The following is a 22,408-nucleotide window of genomic DNA, read 5'->3' on the forward strand; positions in this document are numbered from 1 at the left end:
CTTGCAGGCAGACACTGGAATAAGTTCGAGTATCATAGGAGCTTTGTTGCATTTTTGTTGTGGGACTAGAAAAAAAAAATGCCTGGAATGTAAAATAACGTTATTAAACAGTTCCCATAATTTTAAAATAGCAGTTCTGTTTTGGAACTTCCGTTTCAGGCTACATTTCTTGAAAAATGACATCCTTATCCGGTTTTTGGTTCTGTTCCCCGAACCGGTTCCAAACCCTAGCGTATACATATACATTTGTGAGAGGATCCTCAAACCAAAGTCATATTAGTGCCAAGGTGAATATAAGAAAACAATAACCCCTGGCTACACTCCCACCCAGTGACAGCATGTTCATAAAACATCCCTAACCCCACTGACATTCTAATGAAGAGAGAATGACGAAGAGCAATTGACAACTTTATTCAGCAAAAATACATACAGGTACTATAAAAACAAAATGTCAACTCAAGTGAAACCTCATTGTTCAAATGAAAAGCATTATCAAAAAAATTGTACCCAACTAAATTACATTGACAGCCGAGATGAATTCATTCTCCGTTCTCCATGGAGCTTTCCTGAGTGTCATCATTCTCTGACTTCTCATCATCTGAGAAAACAGAATCCATAAACATAATTACAGAAGGGTACTGGATCTCAATCACTTAAGTAATAATGCCTGAGAAGCTGGTGTTGGGAGGATATATTGGTACTGGTGTTAGGCCCGAGACGAAGTCATGGCAAAAAAGTAGCTGCATTTGCATTTGTTAAAGCTGTTTTCTAGGTGACATTTATTTGGATACATCCATAACAATAAGCTGATGGAGGCATGATTTCACCCGGCATAGAAAATATTCTCAATCAAGACACTTCTTTAGAGGAGCTAGCCAACAACACCGCTGACACCATCAAACTGAAGCTGGAAAGACCGCAAACTAACTGCACTTCGTTTGACCCGTTTTCTATTGATAGTGTATACATACAAAACTACCAGTCAAAAGATAACACCTACTCATTGAAGGCTTTTTCCTTTATTTATTTTTTTACTATTTTCTACATTGCAGAATAGTGAAGACATCAAAATGATGAAATAACACATATGGAATCATCTAGTAACCAAGAAAAGTTAAACAAATCAAAATATATTTTATATTTGTGATTCTGCCAACAGCCACCCTTTGCCTTGATGACAGCTTTGCACACCCTTGGCATTATTTAAACCAGCTTCATGAGGTAGTCACCTGGAATGTATTTCAATTAACAGGTGTGCCTTGTTAAAAAGTTAATTTGTGGAATGTCTTTCCTTCTTAATGCATTTGAGCCAATCAGTTGTGTTGTGACATGGTAGGGGGGGTATACAGAAGATAGCCCTATTTGCTAAAGACCAAGTCTACATTACTGCAAGAACAGCTCAAATAAGCAAAGAGAAATGACAGTCCATTACTTGAAGACATTAAGGTCAGTCAATCCAGAAAATTAAGAACTTTGAAAGTTTCATCAAGTGCAGTCGCAAAAACCATAAAGCGCTATGAAACTGGCTCTCATGAGGACCACCACAGGAATGGAAGACCCAGTTACCTCTGCTGCAGATGATAAGTTCATTAGAGATACCAGCCTCAGAAATTGCAGCCCAAATAAATGCTTCCGAGTTCCAGTAACAGACGCATCTCAACATCAACTGTTCAGAGGAGAATCAGGCCTTCATGGTCGAATTGCTGCAAAGAACCCACTACTAAAGGACACCAATAAGAAGAGACTTGCTTGGGCCAAGAAACACGAGCAATTGACATAAGACCTGTGGATGATCTCCGCATGTGTATTTCCCACCGTAAAGCATGGAGGAGGAGGTATTATGGTGTGGGGTTGCTTTGCTGGTGACACTGTCTGATTTATTTAGAATTCAAGGCACACTTAACCAGAATGATTACCACAGCGATATGCCATCCCATCTGGTGTGTGGTTAGTGGGACTATCATTTGTTTTTCAACAGGACAAGACCCAACACACCTTCAGGCTGTGTAAGGGCTATTTTACCAAGGAGAGTGATGGAGTGCTGCATCAGATGATCTGGCCTCAACCAAATTGAGATGGTTTGGGATGAGTCAGACCGCAGAGTGAAGGAAAAGCAGCCAACAAGAGCTCAGCTTATGACAGAACTCCTTCAAGACTGTTGGAAAAGCATTCCAGGTGAAGCTGGTTGAGAGAATGCCAAGTGTGCGCGAAGCTGTCAAGGCAAAGGGTGGCTATTTGAACAATCTCAAAATATATTGATTTATTTAACACTTTTTTGGTTACTACATGATTCCATATGTGTTATTTCATAGTCTGTTTTCACTATTATTCTACAATGTATACAATAGTAAAAATAAAGAAAAACCCTTGAATGAGTAGGTGTTCAAAAACTTTTGACCGGTAGCGAACAGCCATAAAAATGATGCTTTGTGATTCGACTGGCTGACCCCGACACATTCATTAATATGGGACATCTGGAGATCGAATTTGAATATTGAAAAACATTTTCAAATGTCAGAGACAGACAGCAAGGTTATAGAAATCTCCACTGTTGAAAACTAAATGTTAGTCTAAAATGGGAGAATGTCTAGATGCTTTTTAAAGTGGAGAGTTTATAAAGTGAATGGCTGGACTGTCGAGACAGTGGATTGCGCAGTTAGATGGAACAGAATAAATAGCATTTTAACGTCATCGATTTAGCCGGTGGTAACTTTTGGAATAGAAACCATCTGGAACGCACTTAACAAATTAACATTCAGGATCAGACCCACCCCTTGTATAATGACCGACACACAGTCCAGCATACCCATAGCCCATCTTGCCATAGGAGAGCACAACGGCAACAGTCATACTTACTCTCCAGTGTCTGCTGTAGTTCCTGGATGGTACTGAGGAGCACATGGAACTGTTTCTTCCTCAACTCCAGCTGAGGGACAGACAATATATTAAGAAAACACCATACAAATCTATAATTAAATAAAATGTTATTTGTCAAATGCGCCGAATAATAGGTGTAGACCTTACAGTGAAATGCTTACTTACAAGCCCTTAACCAACAATGCAGTTTAAAGAAAAATAAGTGTTAAGTATTTACTAAAATAAACTGAAGTAAAAAATACATATTTTTCTTAAAGAGCAACAATAAAATAACATTAACAAGGCTATATACAGGGTGTACCAGTACAAAATCAATGTGCGGGGGCACAGATTAGTGGATAAGATAGTCAAATAAAACAGGCCTACCTTATCTTCCACATTCTCTTTGATGTGAGACAACTGCTGGAGCTCTTTGTCAAGTGCCTCCAACTGCCTGTGGTGAAAAATAAGGGAAAAGATCACATTTAAAATCTAAATGAATATCGACACGTACATGTTGGCTGCCTCCTTTAAACCGTGTAGAGAAAAGAGGCAGTACACTCACTTCAGTGTTTCATGGCGATCTGGATGTTGCTGGATGACTTTTGCCAGTGCATCATACTCTGCGAAATTAAAGGACACCAAGAACATTTAAGTCTACTCCAGTACCAGATTCCTGTACTAAAAGTATTGACACAAGACTAATCAAATTGTGCAAGTTAAAAACAATAGATAATTTCCCCAAAAAGTATATATAGTCATCTTGCACTACAATACATATTTAAGTGAACCCGGGTTAACCTCACCTTGACGATTCTTTCGTATTCTCTTTGCCCTCTGGATCTCCTTTTTGCATTCTGATATTTTATCATGTGCTGATGTGATGTTTTGTTCTGAAGAGAAAGAGAATCCAATATGGCGTGATTATAAATTCTGACAGTAGAACAGTGTAATGCAGGGTTGCCTAAACTCGGTCCAGGAACAAGTTCGGGAACCCTTGTGTAAAGGACTGAGATGCCAGTGTAATTTCTCTCACCAATGTCAGTGTATATTTTCTCATAGTTTTCCATTTCCCGGAGGTTCATGTCATACACCAGCAAGGTCTTCCCCATTGAAAATTCACATTGTGCCAATGTACCCAACATCCTCTGGTACTGTGTGAATCTGCAAAAAGGAATACATTACAATTTCACTTTGAGATAGTTTACATAACAGTTGATGTAAACTTCAATGAAAGTCAAACACCATTGGCTAATCTACACACACACACACACACACACACACACCACTATGTGGACACCCCTTCAAATTAATGGATTTGGCTATTTGGGTCACATCCATTGATTATAAAATTGAGCACACAATCTCCATAGGCAAACATTGGCAGTTGAACAGCCTTACTGAAGTGCTCAGTGACTTTCAACGTGGCACCGTCTGTCATAGGATGCCACCTTCCCAACAAGTCAGTTCGTCAAATTTATGCCCTGCTACAGCTACCCTGGTCAACTGTAAGTGATTTTACTGTGAAGTGGAAGTGTTGCTCTGGGAGCAACAGCGCAGCTGCAAAGTGGTAGGCCACACAAGTTCACAGAACAGGACCGCCGAGTGCTGAAGTGTGTAAAAATAGTCTGTCCTCGGTTGCAACACTCACTACCGCGTTCCAAACTGCCTCTGGAAGAAACAACAGCAAAATAACTGTTGGTCGGCAGCTTCATGAAATGGGTTTCCATGGCCGAGCAGCCACACACAAGCTGGAGCGGGGTAAAGCTTGCCGCCATGGGACTCTGGAGCAGTTGAAACGCGTTCTCTGGAGTGATGAAATCAGGCTTCACCGTCTGGCAGTGTGACGGACGAATCTGGGTTAGGCGGATACCAGGAGAACGCTACCTGCCCCAATGCATAGTACCAACTGTAAAAGTTAGGTGGAGACGGAATAATGGTCGGGGGCTGTTTTTCATGATTTGGGCGAGGCCCCTTAGTTCCAGTGAAGGGAAATCTTAACGCTACAGCATACAATGGCATTCTAGACGATTTTGTGCTTCCAACTTTGTGGCCACCGTTTGGGGAAGGCCCTTTCCTGTTTCAGCATGACAATGTCCGCGTGCACAAAGCGAGGTCCATACCAAAATGGGTTGTCGAGCTTGGTGTGGAAGAACTTGACTGGCCTGCGCAGAAACATGACATAAAACCCTTCAAACACATTTGGGATGAATTGGAAAGCTGACTGCGTGCCAGGCCTAATCGCCAAACATCAGTTCCCGACCTCACTTATGCTCTTGCGGCTGAATGGAAGCATAGTGCCCTTTGTTACAGGTGACAGTTTTAATATTCATCACGGCATCAAACGGTTGGCTGGACTTCACTTAAGACCCGTAGATCTCTACAGTACTCCTTTTTGTTTACAAGGACCTCCTTCAAAAACATCCGTCTTATCGAACTTAGCTGTTGAAGTGTGGACAGAGTTGCCGAACCCCTTCACAGGATTGGTTAACGCGAGGTCCCTAGGTTCTCCACCGAGATAGGCAAATCTGCTTTTAGTTTTAATGCCCCATACTGCTGTAACAAAATTCTAAAGACATTTCATCATGATGTTCTGGTGCTGTTTAGGCAATTTAAAGTATTGATTGGGGACTTATTTGTGGAGGAATCTGACTATTTTTCTTGGTGATTTGTGATGTTCTATTTGTGCTTTACATCTATCCACACATCCATGTGTATATTTGTGTTGTTTTATACAGGGTGTACTTGAAAGAAAGACCTAGGTCTCAATATTTCTTCTCTTTTAGAATAAAAGGTTAAATAAAACACAAATACATAAACATTATCAGTCAAATCAACCTCTCCTTGAAAGCAATGATTGGTAGTAACTAACGTTAGCTAGTAGCAACAACGGCTTATCACACAGGGCAGAGCAGTCACATTTACCCTTCTTCGGGAGATCCAGTTGAATTGCACCATTTGGTAAAGCTCTTCAACAGAACATTGATACGTCTGTCGTCTCCTGCTCCGTCTCCATCAATGAGAAGACGTTTTCTAATAACTTCGTCTGTAATGGAGAAGTTCGCAATGAGCACATTGACCACCTCCGGACCAACAACCTTTGCTAGCTATCTTTAGCTTCATGGCTGCTAAACTACATTCACACTGGTTGTTCATGACAAACTAAAAAAGGTCCGCCATGCACACTTATGTAAAATGATGTAGTTAACTAAACACAAGAGATATGTAGCGCCTATCACCACGTACTCATGAAATACTGAACAATGATGAACTAGATAGCTTGCATTGCTAACAAATACATGTAACGGTAGCTAGCGAACGTTAGCTAGCCAAGCAATGTAGCTGAGGCCTTCAATAAAATATTAAAATGTAAATTTCAAAGATGCAGAACTATTTAAGACAGGTAGCTGCTTCATGATTAAGAAACCATTTTCAACACATTGGATAATATCAAACAATTAACGATCTTACCATCAGTTACAGCACCCATTCGCCCAGCACGAACAGTTTCTTTGAATAAAACTTTTTGTTCAAGGAAATATGCTGCGCTAAAACAACTCGGACGTGGGAACTCGGGAATCTTCGACTTCAGTGCGTTCAAGACAACTGGGAACTCGTTAAAAGAAGAACTCCGACTGTGAAAAATCGATGTGAACGGTCATCCAACTCGGGCATCTTTTCTTAGAGCTCAGAGCTGAAGATCACTGGCGCCATGATTTGACCTCGTTTTTTCCCCCGAGTTCCCAGTTGTCTTGAAAGATCTAACAAAGACAAGTTTGGAAACTCTGTGGCACCAATAAACAAGGCTACGGGAAATGCCCCACCTTTATTAAAAAAAAACGGATTGGTCAAAAGGCCTCGTTTTAATTGTGACAGCATGCGACTCGCACGAAACTGCCCTCTTCGCTCACCATTACGGTGCATTTATATTGCTGAAAATGGTTACTTGGCCCCTTTGACAAGGCACAAAATGGCACCAGTTTCAGGTCTTTGAAACCGCGTGCTGGCAAGGCAGCGACGTGCGTGCTTGCTGGTGAAGTGACGTCTGCGTCCCAGAATGCATTCTGGTAAACAGACATGGAAGCACCTGGTAAAGACCTCCACAGTCAGTGAGCATTGTATTCGTTCTTTTTTTCACGATCTTCTTACTTTAATATCTGCCACATTCAACAGATTTTCACCTATCTGCCATCATATTTGCACCCCCAACGTCCAGGACCCTTGTAAGTGCAAATACATAATGTTCCTATTAAGGCTGTTAATTACTTATGCTGTGCTTTTGCCAGCTAGCTAGCTAGCAAGCTTACTTGGGCTAGCGCTAATGTTAGACACTCTTCGATTGATTGCAAAATTAGCTACATTTTGGTGAGATGGGCATCTTTTACAGCTAATTTCACAGTCAGATGATATATTTGTGTTTGAATCTGTAGTTCTGTCATTAGTTATGTCATGTTATTCACTTGGTTTTAAGTGATGCAATCTGGAATCCAACATTCCCAGAGCTAACGTTAGCTAGCCAACTGTCAATTTGCCCATGGTGTCAGTCTGAAATGCAAGTACAGTCCCTAACTAATATAATACTAGTATCTAATATACTAATAACTGAACCAGTATCTGGGCAGAAGAGACGATGAATATGACGAGTTCATCGTCTCCTCTGCCCAGATACTGGTTCAACTAATACCTAGCTACCATATAGCTATGTTGTTTAGCTAACTAGTTAACTTCACATAGACATAACGTTAACGTGTTTAACTTCTGTTTCTGGCAAGCTATTGGCTACTTGGCCAACTTAGTTTTTTTTGTGCCTGATTTTAGCAGCTAACTTTAAATAATTAGTGCAAATGTAGGGTCATTAGACAAATTGTTGAACTTGTGAACATAATCGTTGAGGGATGTGCAATGTCAACAAACAATGTCAATGCCACCATCAGCTGTCAGATGACAAGTGTCATTTTTTTCTTTTTTCCCCTCGATGAGCCACTATTAAACATGAGTAAGTATGATGTTACTTTTAAGCTTGTCTCAATGGAGTGTAAATTATGCTATGTGCCACAATGTTGTGTGGTTCATATGAACAGTCATTTGCATGATTCAAGTGTGCGTTGGTTTTTCATTAGTGTTACTGACAAACCAAACCAAAAGTAGCCTTAAGACATTGTGTAAAACAGGCTAAATATTTTTTGTTCCTGTTGCTGTAAATCTTTTTCATTATTTTGACACAAACATGTTATTTAGTCAAATAATACATTTGACCTACTAGATAGCTAATGTTCTTGATTAGTAATTGTTTTAGTCAAGTTAACAAGTGGCATCGCTCCATGTCACCCACCATCTCAGATTGTTCTGAAATCGTTTCTGTAGTTAGAAACAGATAAGATTAGCATTCCTGCAATGTTATTTTATATATATATATATATATATATATATATATATATATATATCCCTTTTTCTCCCTAATTTTGTGTTATCCAATTGGTAGTTACAGTCTCGTCCCGTACAGACTCGGGAGAGGTGAAGGTCGAGAGCCGTGCGTCCTCCGAAACACTACCCAGCCAAGCCGCACTGCTTCTTGACACAATGCCTGCTTAACCCGGAAGCCAGCCGCACCAATGTGTCGGAGGAAACACCATACAACTAGCAACCTTGTCAGTGTGCATGCGCCCAGCCCGCCACAAAAGTCGCTAGAGTGCAATGGGACAAAGACATCCCGGGCCGGCCAAACCCTCCCCTAACCCAGGCGACGCTGGGCCAATTGTCCAGCGCCCCATGGGTCTCCCGGTTGCAGCTGGCTGCAACAGAGCCTGGACTCGAACCAGGATCTCTAGTGGCACAGCTAGCACTGTGATACAGTGCCTTAGACCACTGTGGCACTCGGGAGGCCCTTGAAATATTATTTGATATCTGAGAAGTTAAGCTAATTGATTGCACCCAAATTGGCAATTTTATAGGATTAATATAATATTGAATAAATATAGTACCTATCATGCTATTTGGGCCAAACTGTTTTCTATCAATGAGTAAGACATGAGGAATCCAAAGAAATGGTCAAAAGCCACTCATGGACTCTGCCACACCCCACCCCAACAACCAGTATGTAGTGTCAGTTGGCTGACAAGTAGTGTAGAGTTGCGGCTAGGAGTATTGTTTCTTCATTCTATGTAATGTATTCTCTGTGAATTTGAATATGTTTTTTTCCCCCTGTTCAGAGAAATTAGTCATTGAAGTTGTTCGGTTTATGTCCCATCCTACGTCCTGATATTACCAGGTTCTGACCACGAGATGATGCTGTTCCTGCTTTTAGATGATTTTAAATTTAAAAAAATATATATTAAGAGTCCTCCCCCTCAATGTTAAAGGGATAGTTGACCCCAATACAAAATTACATATTTGTTTCCGTACTCTGTATGCAGTCTATGGACAAGGTATGACAGCAACCCATGCTTTGGATTTGTTTACCTGGCCACTGTTTCAAATGCTAACTTTTTAGCATTTGTGGCCTACATCCAATGCAAGTCAGTGGTACCAATATTTGCATTTTCAGGCTTCATATCCATCTATAAGTAAAATAATGGAGTTCCACAAAAATGTTTTCGATACTTTAGGATGATTTGGATATGAATGCAGATATGATCTGCATTACTGTGCAGCCTTATTCATCGACCTGGCCAAGGCTTTCGACTCTGTCAATCACCACATTCTTATCGGCAGACTAAACAGCCTTGGTTTCTCAAATGACTGCCTCGCCTGGTTCACCAACTACTTCTCTGATAGAGTTTAGTGTGTAAAATCGGAGGGCCTGTTGTCTGGACCTCTGGCAGTCTATGGGGGTGCCACAGGGTTCAATTCTCGGGCCGACTCTTCTCTGTATACATCAATGATGTCGCTCTTGCTGCTGGTGATTCTCTGATCCACCTCTACGCAGACGACACCATTCTGTATACTTCTGGCCCTTCTTTGGACACTGTGTTAACTAGCCTCCAGATGAGCTTCAATGCCATACAACTCTCCTTCCGTTGCCTTCAACTGTTCTTAAATGCAAGTAAAACTAAATGCATGCTCTTCAACCGATCGCTGCCCACACCTGCCCGCCCATCCAGCATCAGTACTCTGGACGGTTCTGACTTAGAATATGTGGACAACTACAAATACCTAGGTGTCTGGTTAGACTGTAAACTCTCCTTCCAGACTCATATTAAGCATCTCCAATCATCCAAAATTAAATCTAGAATTGGCTTCCTATTTCGCAACAAAGCATCCTTCACTCATGCTGCCAAACATACCCTCGTAAAACTGACCATCCTACCGATCCTCGGCTTCGGGGATGTCATTTACAAAATAGCCTCCAACACTCTACTCAACAAATTGGATGCAGTCCATCACAGTGCCATCCGTTTTGTCACCAAAGCCCCATATACTACCCACCATTGCGACCTGTACGCTCTCGCTTCATACTCGTTGCCAAACCCACTGGCTCCAGGTCATCTACAAGTCTCTGCTAGGTAAAGCACCGCCTTATCTCAGCTCACTGGTCACCATAGCAGCACCCAACCGTAGCACACGCTCCAGCAGGTATATCTCGCTAGTCATCCCCAAAGCCAATTCCTCCTTTGGCCGCCTTTCCTTCCAGTTCTCTGCTGCCAATGACCGGAACGAACTGCAAAAATCACTGAAGCTGGAGACTCACATCGCTCTCACTAGCTTTAAGCACCAGCTGTCAGAGCAGCTCACAGATCACTGCACCTGTACGTAGCCCATCTGTAAATATCCCATCCAACTACCTCATCCCCATACTGTATTTATTATCTTGCTCCTTTGCACCCCAGTATCTCTACTTGCACATTCATCTTCTGCACATCAATCACTCCAGTGTTTAATTGGTATATTGTAATAACTTCGCCACCATGGCCTATTTATTGCCTTACCTCCCTTATCTTACCTCATTAGCACACACTGTATATAGACTTTTTTCTACTGTATTATTGACTGTATGTTTGTTTATTCCATGTGTAACCCTGTGTTGTTGTATGTGTTGAACTGCTTTGCTTTAGTCTTTTCCAGGTCGCAGTTGTAAATGAGAACTTGTTCTCAACTAGCCCACCTGGTAAAATAAAAAAAAATGAAGTGTGAAAATACTAATATAGGTACCATTGACTTGCATTGGATTTCTGCCACAAATGCTAAAAAGTTAGAATTTGACACCGTGGCCAACGAAACCAAAGCATGGGTTGCTGTCATAACTTGTCCATAGGCTGCTTACAGGGTAAAAATATCCCTTTAACATTTGAAGGGGGTATTTCTTAAAACTTTTTTCACCTAATAGTGGAAGCAGCACCATCTAGTGGTTAGGATATAGTAACATCAGGAGGTAGGATGGGACATAAACCTAACAACTTAATTTGACTAAGGGGGAAAAAACAGCACCAAATTCACTGAGAATACATGAAGAAACAGTACTCCGAGCCGCAACTACTTGTCAGATATAGAGAAGTGATACTACATACTCGTTGTGGGTGTGGGAGTCCCTGGGTGGCTTTTGACATTTCTTTGGATACCTCATGTCTAACTCATTGTTTTGAAAAAAGTTTGGTCCAAATTGGATATTTATTAAATATGACATGAATCATATGAATTAAAATGCCCAATTTGGGTGCAATCTATTAGGTTAATTTGTTAGAGATAAAATTATATGGGAATCGAAACAATATCGAATGAATGCTAATCTTATGTTTCTCATAAGTGATTTCAGAACAATCTGAGAGGGTGTGTGTCAAATACTTTTTCTTGTGCTTTTAGAGGTGGAACGACCCAAGTGACTCACTATTAATTTGCATGTAGACTTAATGCAGCTAATGCTAGCGAACCAGTAAATAAACAAACTAACTTAGGCATTTTTTGGCTCTCCGGATTTCAAAATGATTAGGCCTACTTGCTAGTTGTACAATTTGGAAAATGTGGCTTTTGAATGAACTAGGCTTAACTCCTCTAATAATAATATGCCATTTAGCGACGTTTTTATCAAAAGAGTCTTAGTTATGCGTGCATACATTTTACATGTGGGTGGCCCTGGGAATTGATCACACAACCCTGGTGGTGCAAGCGCCATGCTCTACCAATTGAGCCATACAGAACCACGAGGTAAGGTCTCTCCTATCATTGCTAATGGAACCTACACTATGTTCCTTACTATGTAGGGCTTAGCGATATGCCCTAAAAATCGTATCTCTATTTTTAAAAAAAAAGACATATGGACGATTCATGATGTATATCTTGAATTTTTTTTATTTTTGGTTTCTCGAAATAAGCTTTGTTGCATGCTTAAAGGTCAATACACTGCATCTAAAATTATATCTATACTAAATATAAGCCTTCCACATCCATAAGACTGACAAACCTGCTTTTTTTTCCAATAATCACTGATCTGGCCATCAAGATTGTCAAAGAAAAATGATAGTTTTTTTTAAAACAAATGTAACCAGAACCATGCATAATGCACATCCACTAGTAATGACCAACTTCTTGTAGCAGGCATTATAGAAAACATTAACACAGCTCTCATAAACACTCTCAAACACAAGCCCACGTGCTAGTGAGTAACCAGTTAATCTTTATTTAATGTCTAGCCAACTTGGATCTATTTGCTTGCTAACAAGGTAGAACGGTTGAACTGTTATGAACACACCCTCCTGTCTGTCTCCAACTGTTTGAACAACAGCCTGTTCACTTTGTTTAGATATTGAAGTCAAGTGGCCTACCTGGTTAAGAAGATGCATATTTGTCAGAATGAGAACAAGTTTCCAATGTTATGCTCATTGCACATTTATAAAACACAGACTAGACAGCTAGCACATGACAGTCTGTGGCTAAAAGGCTGCGCGGTACAGGTAGCAGCGACAGAAACTGAGCGTTCATTTTCCACAATCATGTTAATTGATATGCCTGTTTTTTGTAGGGACTTCTCTGTTCTACTTTTTGGGAGGTGAGACATAAAAATGGTAACTTCTCCTCTATTACCGTAAAATAATGTCTCAATGGTATTCTGTTGTACCAAACCCTCAAATGCAAATAGCGAGTTTAAACCGCTTGCTGTCAGAGAGGAAGAAGTTCTCTTTCGTTGTTGTGAGTGGCAGGGGGAGGGGCTTGGTGTGAGAAAGTGCACACAGCACAGAAGGAGCAAAGGAGACGAGACCAAAAAGACAGAATGCTCATAAAAAAAAAATATATATATATATATTATTGCGATACAGGGATTTGTAACATTGTGCTATTTTTATATATCTATTTTATATATCGCCCAGCCTTTCTACTACACTTAGCCTAGTAGGCCTAGGCTAGTTGAAGTCATTATGTAGCCTAGGCCTATATTCTGATTTAAGGATGAGTACAGGCCTCACTAGTATGAGCAGCTGAACGATAATGGAAGAAAACAACATTCTTCCACTCCCTCTTCTCTACCTTCTCTTCCTCTGTATCTGCTGCTAAAGCCACTTTCTATCACTTTTGCCTCTAACCCTAGGAAACTCTTTTCCAACTTCTCCCTCCTTAATCCTCCTTCCCGTCTCTCCTCCCTCTCTGCGGACGACTTTGTCAGCCACTTTGAAAAGAAGGTTGACAACATCCGCTTCTCATTGACTCCTATTGAGTCCACTGGTCCCACTCACAAAGAACTACCCAACGCATTGATATTTTTCTCTCCTCCAAAATCATCTCTGGAGACCTCCCATGGTCCTTTGTAGCCGAATTGGTAGAGCATGGCGCTTGTAACGTCAGGTAGTGGGTTTGATTCCCGGGACAACCCATACGTAAAATGTATGCACGCACGACTGTAAGCCGCTTTGGATAAAAGCGTCTGCTAAATAGCATTTATTATAATTTATATTATTCCTCACTTCAACAACTCATCCCTGACTGCTTGCCCTCTAATTTGAAGATGGTCAGAGTTGCTCCCCTCCTCAAGAAACCAACACTTGACTCCTCTGACATCAAACTACAGACCGGTATCTCTTCTTTCTTTTCTTTCCAAAACACTTGAGTGTGCTGTCTCTGACTACCTCTCTCGATCTTCTTGACGCTAACCAGTCAGGCTTCAAGACGGCTCACTCAACGGAGACCGCTCTCCTCTGTGTCATGGAGGCTCTACACTTTGACATAGCTGACTCTCTGTTCTCATCCTCCTAGATCTATCTGTTACCTTCGACACCGTGAACCATCAGATCCTCCTCTCCACCTTCTCAGGGCTGGGCGTCTCATATTGGCAGGTCGCACCTACCAGGTGACGTGGAGAGGATTTGTGTCTGCACCAGGTCCTCTCACACCAGGGCTCGGTTCTAGGCCCTTTCCTCTTTTTTCTATCCACCAAGCCACTCGGCTCCTTCATATCCTCACAAATGATGTCTCTCCTATCATTGCTATGCAGATGACACTCAACTTATTTTCTTCTTACCCCCTTCTGACACCCAGGTGGCAACACAAATCTCTACGTGCCTGGCAGACATCTCAGTTTGGATGTCGGCCCACCACCTCAAGCTCAACCTCAACAAGACGGAGCTGCTCTTCCTCCTGGGGAAGATCTTCCCGCTCCAAGACCTCTCAACTCCATGGTGTCCCCCTCCCAGTGCGCCAAGAACCTTGGCGTGACCCTAGAAAACACCTGATCATTCTCTGCAAACATCAAAGCAGTGACTCACCCCTGTAGGTTCATGCTACAACATCCATAGAGTATGAACTTTCCTCACACAGGAAGCATTGCAGTTCCTTATCCAGACACTTGTCATCTACTGTCTGGACTACTGCAATTCTTTGTTGGCTGGGCTCCCTGCTTGTGCCATCAAACCCTTGCAACTTATCCAGAATGCCGCAGCACGCCTGGTATTCAACATTCCCAAGTTGTCCCATCTCACCCCACTCCTCCGCCCACTCCACTGGCTTCCAGTCAAAGCACGGATCCACTTCAAGACCTGGTGCTTGCCTACGGAGCAGCAAGGGGAACTGCCCCTCCCTACATTCAGCTCAAACCCTACACCCCAACCTGAGCACTCCGTTCTGCCACCTCAGGTCTCTTGGCCCTCCCACCCCCAGCTATAGTGGAAATTAATCCAGATTATTGTCACTGTAACAAACAAGGCTCTAAATCTCAGTGTTTTAGGGCAATCCCCAATAACATAACAAAACAAAACTTGGTTGACTGAAAGTCGTCTGTTCTTTTGACCAAGCGTTTGGTAGAACATTTTAAACGTGTATTTTTCCATATATAGACACACCCTATGTGTTTTCATAAAATCAACTATATGCATTGAGCTTACGGTTTGATGACATAAGACTAATACCTCGAGGGCGCCAGAGATCTAGATAACCAGAAGAGAAAAAAATCTAGCCTGACCCAACTATTCGCCTCGCTTTTGCAGATTCTGCCATTACATTCCTGAAGTTGCCGGTAACAGGCTACACAAGGAGTCGTCAACCTTTCTCATGTGAAATGCAAATTTATCTTATCATTTCTACCGATCGACATGCCAGTTATGGTTTTCATATGCACATTTTCGTGAAACAATTTAATTTATAATTAAGTCTTCATATCTCAAAATAATTGTCATGTGGTTATTCAAAATTCTATCCAAATGAAAATGATAAACCTAAAAAGTAACGGTACTTCTATGTCAAAGTAGTCTACATAAAGCCAACAAATAAAAACATTGCAACCTGCATGTAGAAAATAACCTGATAAAAATAAATGTCCTATAAATCACATTGGCTACACATGGGCTGTTTGCAACAAACTTTAAACATTGTATCAACTATTAACTTTGGGTCCAGCCCAAAGCTTGGCTATTTGCACAAGAGATAAGAATCAGTGCTTGACTTGGGCAGGAGCTCACCAGCGCTGAGTACCAACACCTCAAATGTTCTACTGCTTGAGCTCCTGTCCCTCTTATAGAATACTAGCTCAAATATTGTGGAGCTCCTGCACCTAAATATAAAGAGTACCAGCACTCAAAATGAGTACCGGAACCTATTTCAGTCCAAGTCAAGCACTGATAAGAAGTAATCCGGAAGGCCTCTTTTATTACGTTTCCACTGGATCAGAGCATTACATGTTTCCCTTTCACGCTGAGTGGTTATCGAAAGGGAGAGAACTGGGAAGATGTTTTAAATAATTCTCAATGGATGTAAAAACAGACTTTTTTTGTTTTCTTCACCTCAAACTGCAAGCATTCCTTTGAGGAGCTCCCCAGATCATAAGTGGTGGTGTGTTAAGCCAATCAGAAATACTATCAGATCCCCAAATTGGTACATTTATATGTCTACATTTATGTGCAGGCCAGGTAGCCTATAATCAAATAAATGTTGATTTGTCATGAGCCGAATACAACAGGTGTAGTAGACCTTACCGTGAAATGCTTACTTACAAGCCCAACAATGCAGTTCAAGAAATAGTTAAGAAAATATTTACTAAATAAACTAAAGTAAATAATTTAATTAAAAGTAATAACAATAACGAGGCTATATACTTCTATAGGTCTACTTCTATGCATGTGCGTCTTAACTCAACATTTGACAGGAGTGCTCCAAACAAAAGATGACTAAATTGACAAACTCCCAAATAGAATAAAATAAACCAAAACGTGTTTCTCACAAGTGCTGCATAGATTGTGCACTCTGCAAACGTGTCCACTCCGACAATGATAAGGGGATGACGAATAATAATATTGAAGGCATTAACATAAATAACCGTAACCAAAGTAAAACATTTTAGATTAGGCATTTATAGGAATTAACGGTAAATGTACTACTGGTACATGTAATGGGGAATTGATATACATTAACAAACAATTTACACAATGAAGTTATGAAACAATGAATGTGCACAAATTGGCGGGAGAGAGCGCATTCTGAAGAGAGAAGTGTATTGGCCATGCAGCACGGTGATGCTGCCTCAGCAGAAGTCAGGGCATTCATACTTCTTGCGCTTCGCGGAGCAGTGCAGAGCTGTTGTCAAGGAAGTGAGATTGTGTTTTCTACAGGATGTACCGCCCCCACCTATTGTCAACCAATCATATCAATGCGGAGTTATACAGAGCCCTGCGCAATGTTAAAAAATTTGGGAGGTGCATGGTGATGCGGTACACGGTTCGATTTGGCCTCTGGACGCTCCGCTATTGCGTCACACTCTCCATACGGTGCCTCTAAGATATATACAGTTGAAGTCGGAAGTTTACATGCACCTTAGCCAAATGCATTTAAACTCAGTTTTTCACAATTCCTGACATGTAATCCTAGTAAAAAGTCCCTGTCTTAAGTTAGTTAGGATCAGCACTTTACTTTAAGAATGTGAAATGTCAGAATAATAGTAGAGAGAATGATTCCCAGTGGGTCAGAAGTTTACATACACTCAATTAGTATTTGGTAGCATTGTCTTTTAAATTGTTTAACTTGGGCCAAACGTTTTGGGTAGCATTCCACAAGCTTCCCACAATAAGTTGGGTGAATTTTGGCCCATTCCTCCTGACAGAGCTGGTGTAACTGAGTCAGGTTTGTAGGCCTCCTTGCTCGCACACGCTTTTTCAGTTCTGCCCACAATTTTTCTATAGGATTGAGGTCAGGGCTTTGTGATGGCCACTCCAATACATTGACTTTGTTGTCCTTAAGCCATTTTTCCACAACTTTGGAAGCATGTTTGGGGTCATTGTCCATTTGGAAGACCCATTTGCAACCAAGCTTTAACTTCCTGACTGATGTCTTGAGATGTTGCTTCAATATATCCACATAATTTTTCATCCTCATGATGCCATCTATTTTGTGAAGTGCACCAGTCCCTCCTGCAGCAAAGCACCCCAACAAAATGATGCTGCCACCCCTGTGCTTCACGGTTGGATGGTGTTCTTCGGCTTGCAAGCCTCCCCCTTTTTTCCTCCAAACATAACAATGGTCATTATGGCCAAACAGTTCTATTTTTGTTTCGTCAGACCAGAGGACATTTCTCCAAAAAGTACGATCTTTGTCCCCATGTGCAGTTGCAAACCGTAGTCTGGCTTTTTTATGGCGGTTTTGGAGCAGTGGCTTCTTCCTTGCTGAGCGACCTTTCAGCTTATGTCGATATAGGACTCGTTTTACTGTGGACATAGATACTTTTGTACCTGTTTCCTCCAGCATCTTCACAGGGTCCTTTGCTGTTCAGGATTTGATTTGGATTTTTCGCACCAAAGTACGTTCATCTCTAGGAGACAGAACACTTCTCCTTCCTGAGCGGTATGACAACTGCGTAGTCCCATGGTGTTCATACTTGCGTACTATTGTTTGTACAGATGAATGTGGTACCTTCAGGCATTTGGCAATTGCTCCCAAGGATGAACCAGACTTGTGGAGGTCTACAATTGTTTTTCTGAAGTCTTGGCTGATTTCTTTTGATTTTCCCATCATGTCAAGCAAAGAGGCACTGAGTTTGAAGGTAGGCCTTGAAATACATCCACAGGTACACATCCAATTGACTCAAATGATGTCAATTAGCCTATCAGACGCTTCTAAAGCCATGATATAATTTTCTGGCATTTTCCAAGCCGTTTAAAGGCACAGTCAACTTAGTATATGTAAACTTCTGACCCACTGGAATTGTGATATAGTGAAATAATCTGTCTGTAAACAATTGTTGGAAAAATTACTTGTGTCATGTACAAAGTAGATGTCCTAACCGAATTGCCAAAACTATATATAGTTTGTTAACAAGAAATTTGTGGAGTGGTTGAAAATCGAGTTTTAATGAGTTTTCAACCACTCCACAGATTTCTTACATTAAGTGTGCCTTGAATTCTAAATAAAGCAGACCGTATCACCAGCAAAGCACCCCACACCACCACCTCCATGCTTCACTGTGGGAACCACATAAGCCGAGATCATCCGTTCACCGACTCTGAGTTTCACAAAGACATGGCTGTTGGAACCAAAAATCTCAAATTTGGACTCATCAGACCAAAGGACAGATTTCCACCGGTCAAATGTCTGATCGTTTCTTTTTGCTTATTTGAGCTGTTCTTGCCATAATATGGACTTGGTCTTTGTTTAACACTTGCTTACTATATGATTCCATATGTGTTAGTTCATAGTGTATATAAATAAATAAATATATACTACCATTCAAAAGTTTGGGGTCACTTAAAAATGTTGTGCTTTTGAAAGAAAAGCACATTCAAATAACATCAAATTGATCTTAAATACAGTGTAGACATTGTTAATGTTGTAAATGACTATTGTAGCTGGAAACGGCAGATAAAAAAATAAAAAAATGGAATATCTACATAGGCGTACAGTTGCCCATTATCAGCAACCATCACGTCTCTGTTCCAATGGCAAGTTGTGTTAGCTAATCAGTTTATCATTTTAAAAGGCTAATTGATTATTAGAAAACCCTTTTGCAATTATGTTAGCACAGCTGAAAAATGTTGTCCTGATTTAAAGAAGCAATAACACTTTAGCCTTGTTGAGTATTTGGAGCATCAGCATTTGTGGGTTCGATTACAGGCTCAAAATGGCAAGAAACAAAGAACTTTCTTAGTACCCGCAAAACACCAGTCTCAACATCAACAGTGAAGAGGCGACTCCGGGGCGCTGGCCTTCTGGGCAGAGTTGCAAAGAAAAAGCCATATCTCAGACTGGATAATAAAAAGAAAAGATAAAGATGGGCAAAATAATGTTCTCTGCCTAGAAGGCCAGCATCCTGGAGTTGCCTTTTCACTGTTAACGTTGAAACTGGTGTTTTGCGGGTACTATTTAATGAAGCTGCCAGTTGAGGACTTGCGAGGTGTCTGTTTCTCAAACTAGACACTCTAATGTCCTCTTGCTCAGTTATGTACCGGGGCCTCCCACTCCTCTTTCTATTCTGGTTAGAGACAGTCTGCGCTGTTCTATGAAGGGAGTAGTACACAGCGTTGTACAAGATCTTCAGTTTCTTGGCAATTTCTCACATTGAATAGCCTTAATTTCTCAGAACAAGAATAGACTGACGAGTTTCAGAAGAAAGATCTTTGTTTCTGGTAATTTTGAGCCTGTAACCAAACTCACAAATGCTGATGCTCCAGATACTCAACTAGTCTAAAGAAGGCCACTTTTATTGCTTCTTTAATTAGCACAACAGTAATCAGCTGTGCTAACATAATTGCAAAAGGGTTTTCTAATGATCAATTAGCCTTTTTAAATTATAAACTTGGATTAGTTAACACAACATGCCATCGAAACACAGGAGTGATGGTTGCTGATACGCCTATGTAGATATTCCATCAAAAATCTGCCATTTCCAGCTACAATAGTCATTTACAACATTAACAATGTCTACACTGTATTTATGATCAATTTGATGTTATTTTAATGCACAAAAAAATTGCTTTTCTTTTAAAAAACAAGGACATTTCTAAGTGACCCCAACTTTTGAACGGTAGTGTGTTTTAGTCAAGCAGTAGCAATATATACACAATCTCGGTCGACCAACAGCCTAACGACCCAAGAATTGACTAGTTAACTAATTGGGGTCAGCCCTAAAGGGTTTCACATTCACCACGTCTTAACTTTGTAATACTGTTTTCATTATTCACATTGTGTTGAATTGATGAGTAGCCTACAATAGTAAAAAAAAAAAAAAATGACACAATATTTCTTGAAGTTAGTTCTGGGCATACTGATGTTTACAATGCTTTTGTGTACAAAACTAAAATGGTAGGCCTAATTGCTATTACTGTTCTGTATTTTAATTTTCCAAATAATTTTATTGCTTTGTCATTAGGCTAATGTGTGGTACATTAATAGCCTACAGTTTGCGACAGTTGTTCTAGTGGAAAGAATTGGTTTTGTGTGTCCAATTAAGTTAGATGGCTCAATCCCCCCACCCCCTTCAAAAAATGTTTTAATGGGAAAATTATTTTAGTGTTGTTTTTTTCCTAATCTTTGAAAGGGATTATTGCGCTGCAAACTGCAGGGCTCTGGAGTGGTTAACCAGGGATAGTGCTTATTGGATTGGATTACTCTGCTGCGGCGAGGAGCTCCATAAGTAGCTCATGTGCTAGCTTGAAAGCTGCCGAGCACAGAGCCACAGCCAGATCCACCAGGAGCATTGGAGGCGGTGTTATCTTCCAGACAGACAACCCCGTAATTCCCTAAACAGTGATTACGGCATCAAGACAAGGAAAACAATGAACCTAATACTAACTTTTCCCACTCGTCTCTTTCTCTATCTCAACCAGATTCCTTCCACAACTTGTGTGGAGCGACCAGAGATCACCCAAACCGATGAGGTTTTACTGATCCAGTTAAGATTGTGTTCCCTTTTCCACATTTGACAAGGTAAGTGTTCAGTAAGCACAATACCCTGTATTTCTACTCAAATTCTACACATCAATCTTGAGACTCACTCCACAGTCCTGCAACATAGCTACAATCAGACTACTCTCAGGTCTGCAGTTTTTCAGCGGCCATTTCATTACAAAATCTCAATAAGATATTGATACCACATTAGTAAATGTAACAGAAGTGGTACGACGACCAAGCTTGCATATGATTAACTTAAGCTGAGACCTGAAGAGCCAATGCCTTAACTTAGGCTGATGCGGTCCTCTGCTGCACCATAAACCTGGGTTCGAACCCCGTGGGTCAGTTGGTTCCATGAACCAGATGAGTCTCTGTCAGGAGGTCAAAGCGGGATGGAGTGTCACAGAGGTATCCCTGACACCTGAAGAACTGCATTGGCCCCCGTTGTGTCAATGCCTTCTGATGCACGGAAGACCCGTTGGTCCCATAAGCTGTAGGCCCAAATTCATATGGTATAACAACTGCATAGACCAACATGGAAGTATAATATTTCAAAAAAATAGCCTAACTTTATTCTTAGTATGTCAGTCTGTCAGATGCAGACAATTTGCCAAGTAATATTTTATTACTGATTAGTATACAGACCTGTAATCAATCATGTAAAAATCACTGTGTTTTAGAATTTAATACTGTTGAACCATATACAATCCCCCAAAACCAGTTCCATTACAGCATCAGGCCTACATTTCGCCGTCTGTCATAAATTGTTGCACTGATTAGTTGTGATTTATAGGGCTAGTTTCTGCCCATTTGTTATTTACACCATTTAGCCTTTTGTATTGGCAGTAGAGGTATGGTGTTTGAATTTTTGCGCATGCAATGAAAATGCATTCAATCATTTCTGCTTACTACCGGTAAGCAAGTTGAAAACTGAAGATGGTTGTGTAGGATTTCAACACTTATTAACATGTTAGAACCTTCACTTCAAACTGGAATCCTGTATGGCAGGTGAGGTAACAGTGTACATTGTCTGTTACGGATTGATTCTGCCCATCAGTAGCAGGAGTAGTTGAGGCCTGTGCTGAGAGTTACAAACATGAGATAATATGAAGACATCCTGGTCACTCCATTTAAATCCGAATCACATTTTGAAAGTGGAAGGTATACTTCCTAGAAATATTTCAATTCTATAAAGACCCCAGACATTCATATTTTTGTAAGACCTAATCTACAGACTCTTATGTAACTGTAAATCAGAATGAAG

The 22,408-nt window shown here is 40.8% G+C and overlaps 2 protein-coding genes across 4 annotated transcripts in view; one reads left to right on the top strand and one right to left on the bottom strand.

Moving 5' to 3' along the window:
* Positions 1-392: 392 nt before the first annotated feature.
* On the bottom strand, positions 393-6,688 carry LOC115150766 (THO complex subunit 7 homolog). The gene is made up of 8 exons (XM_029694426.1): positions 6,328-6,688; positions 5,782-5,902; positions 3,893-4,020; positions 3,663-3,749; positions 3,422-3,479; positions 3,244-3,310; positions 2,857-2,926; positions 393-598 (listed from the first exon to the last, which is right to left on the bottom strand). Exons 1-8 carry the CDS (start codon positions 6,344-6,346, stop codon positions 540-542), a joined length of 609 nt encoding a protein of 202 aa, XP_029550286.1. The 5' UTR covers positions 6,347-6,688; the 3' UTR covers positions 393-539.
* A 227-nt stretch (positions 6,689-6,915) lies between these two features.
* The window catches only part of LOC115150763 (ataxin-7), a 43,427-nt gene continuing 27,934 nt past the window's right edge, over positions 6,916-22,408 (top strand). The window contains exons 1-3 of one of the 3 annotated variants that reach the window (XM_029694420.1): positions 6,922-6,946; positions 7,030-7,852; positions 21,081-21,180. The gene's annotated coding sequence lies outside the window, so the exon portion shown is untranslated. Of the gene's footprint in view, positions 7,853-21,080; positions 21,181-22,408 lie in introns of all 3 variants that reach the window. The other 2 variants (XM_029694418.1, XM_029694421.1) reach the window with 2 other exon arrangements.

Source organism: Salmo trutta, chromosome 16 (genome assembly GCF_901001165.1).
Source record: "Salmo trutta chromosome 16, fSalTru1.1, whole genome shotgun sequence".
Taxonomy (NCBI): Eukaryota; Metazoa; Chordata; class Actinopteri; order Salmoniformes; family Salmonidae; genus Salmo; species Salmo trutta.

What these genes read in the sequence shown, in the direction of transcription:
- LOC115150766 (XM_029694426.1), bottom strand. An exon ending in AATACGAAAGAATCGTCAAG is followed by an intron (nt 3,480 to 3,662) that starts GTGAGGTTAACC and finishes TTAATTTCGCAG; the next exon opens with AGTATGATGCACTGGCAAAA. An exon ending in AAGAGAATGTGGAAGATAAG is followed by an intron (nt 2,927 to 3,243) that starts GTAGGCCTGTTT and finishes TCTGTCCCTCAG; the next exon opens with CTGGAGTTGAGGAAGAAACA.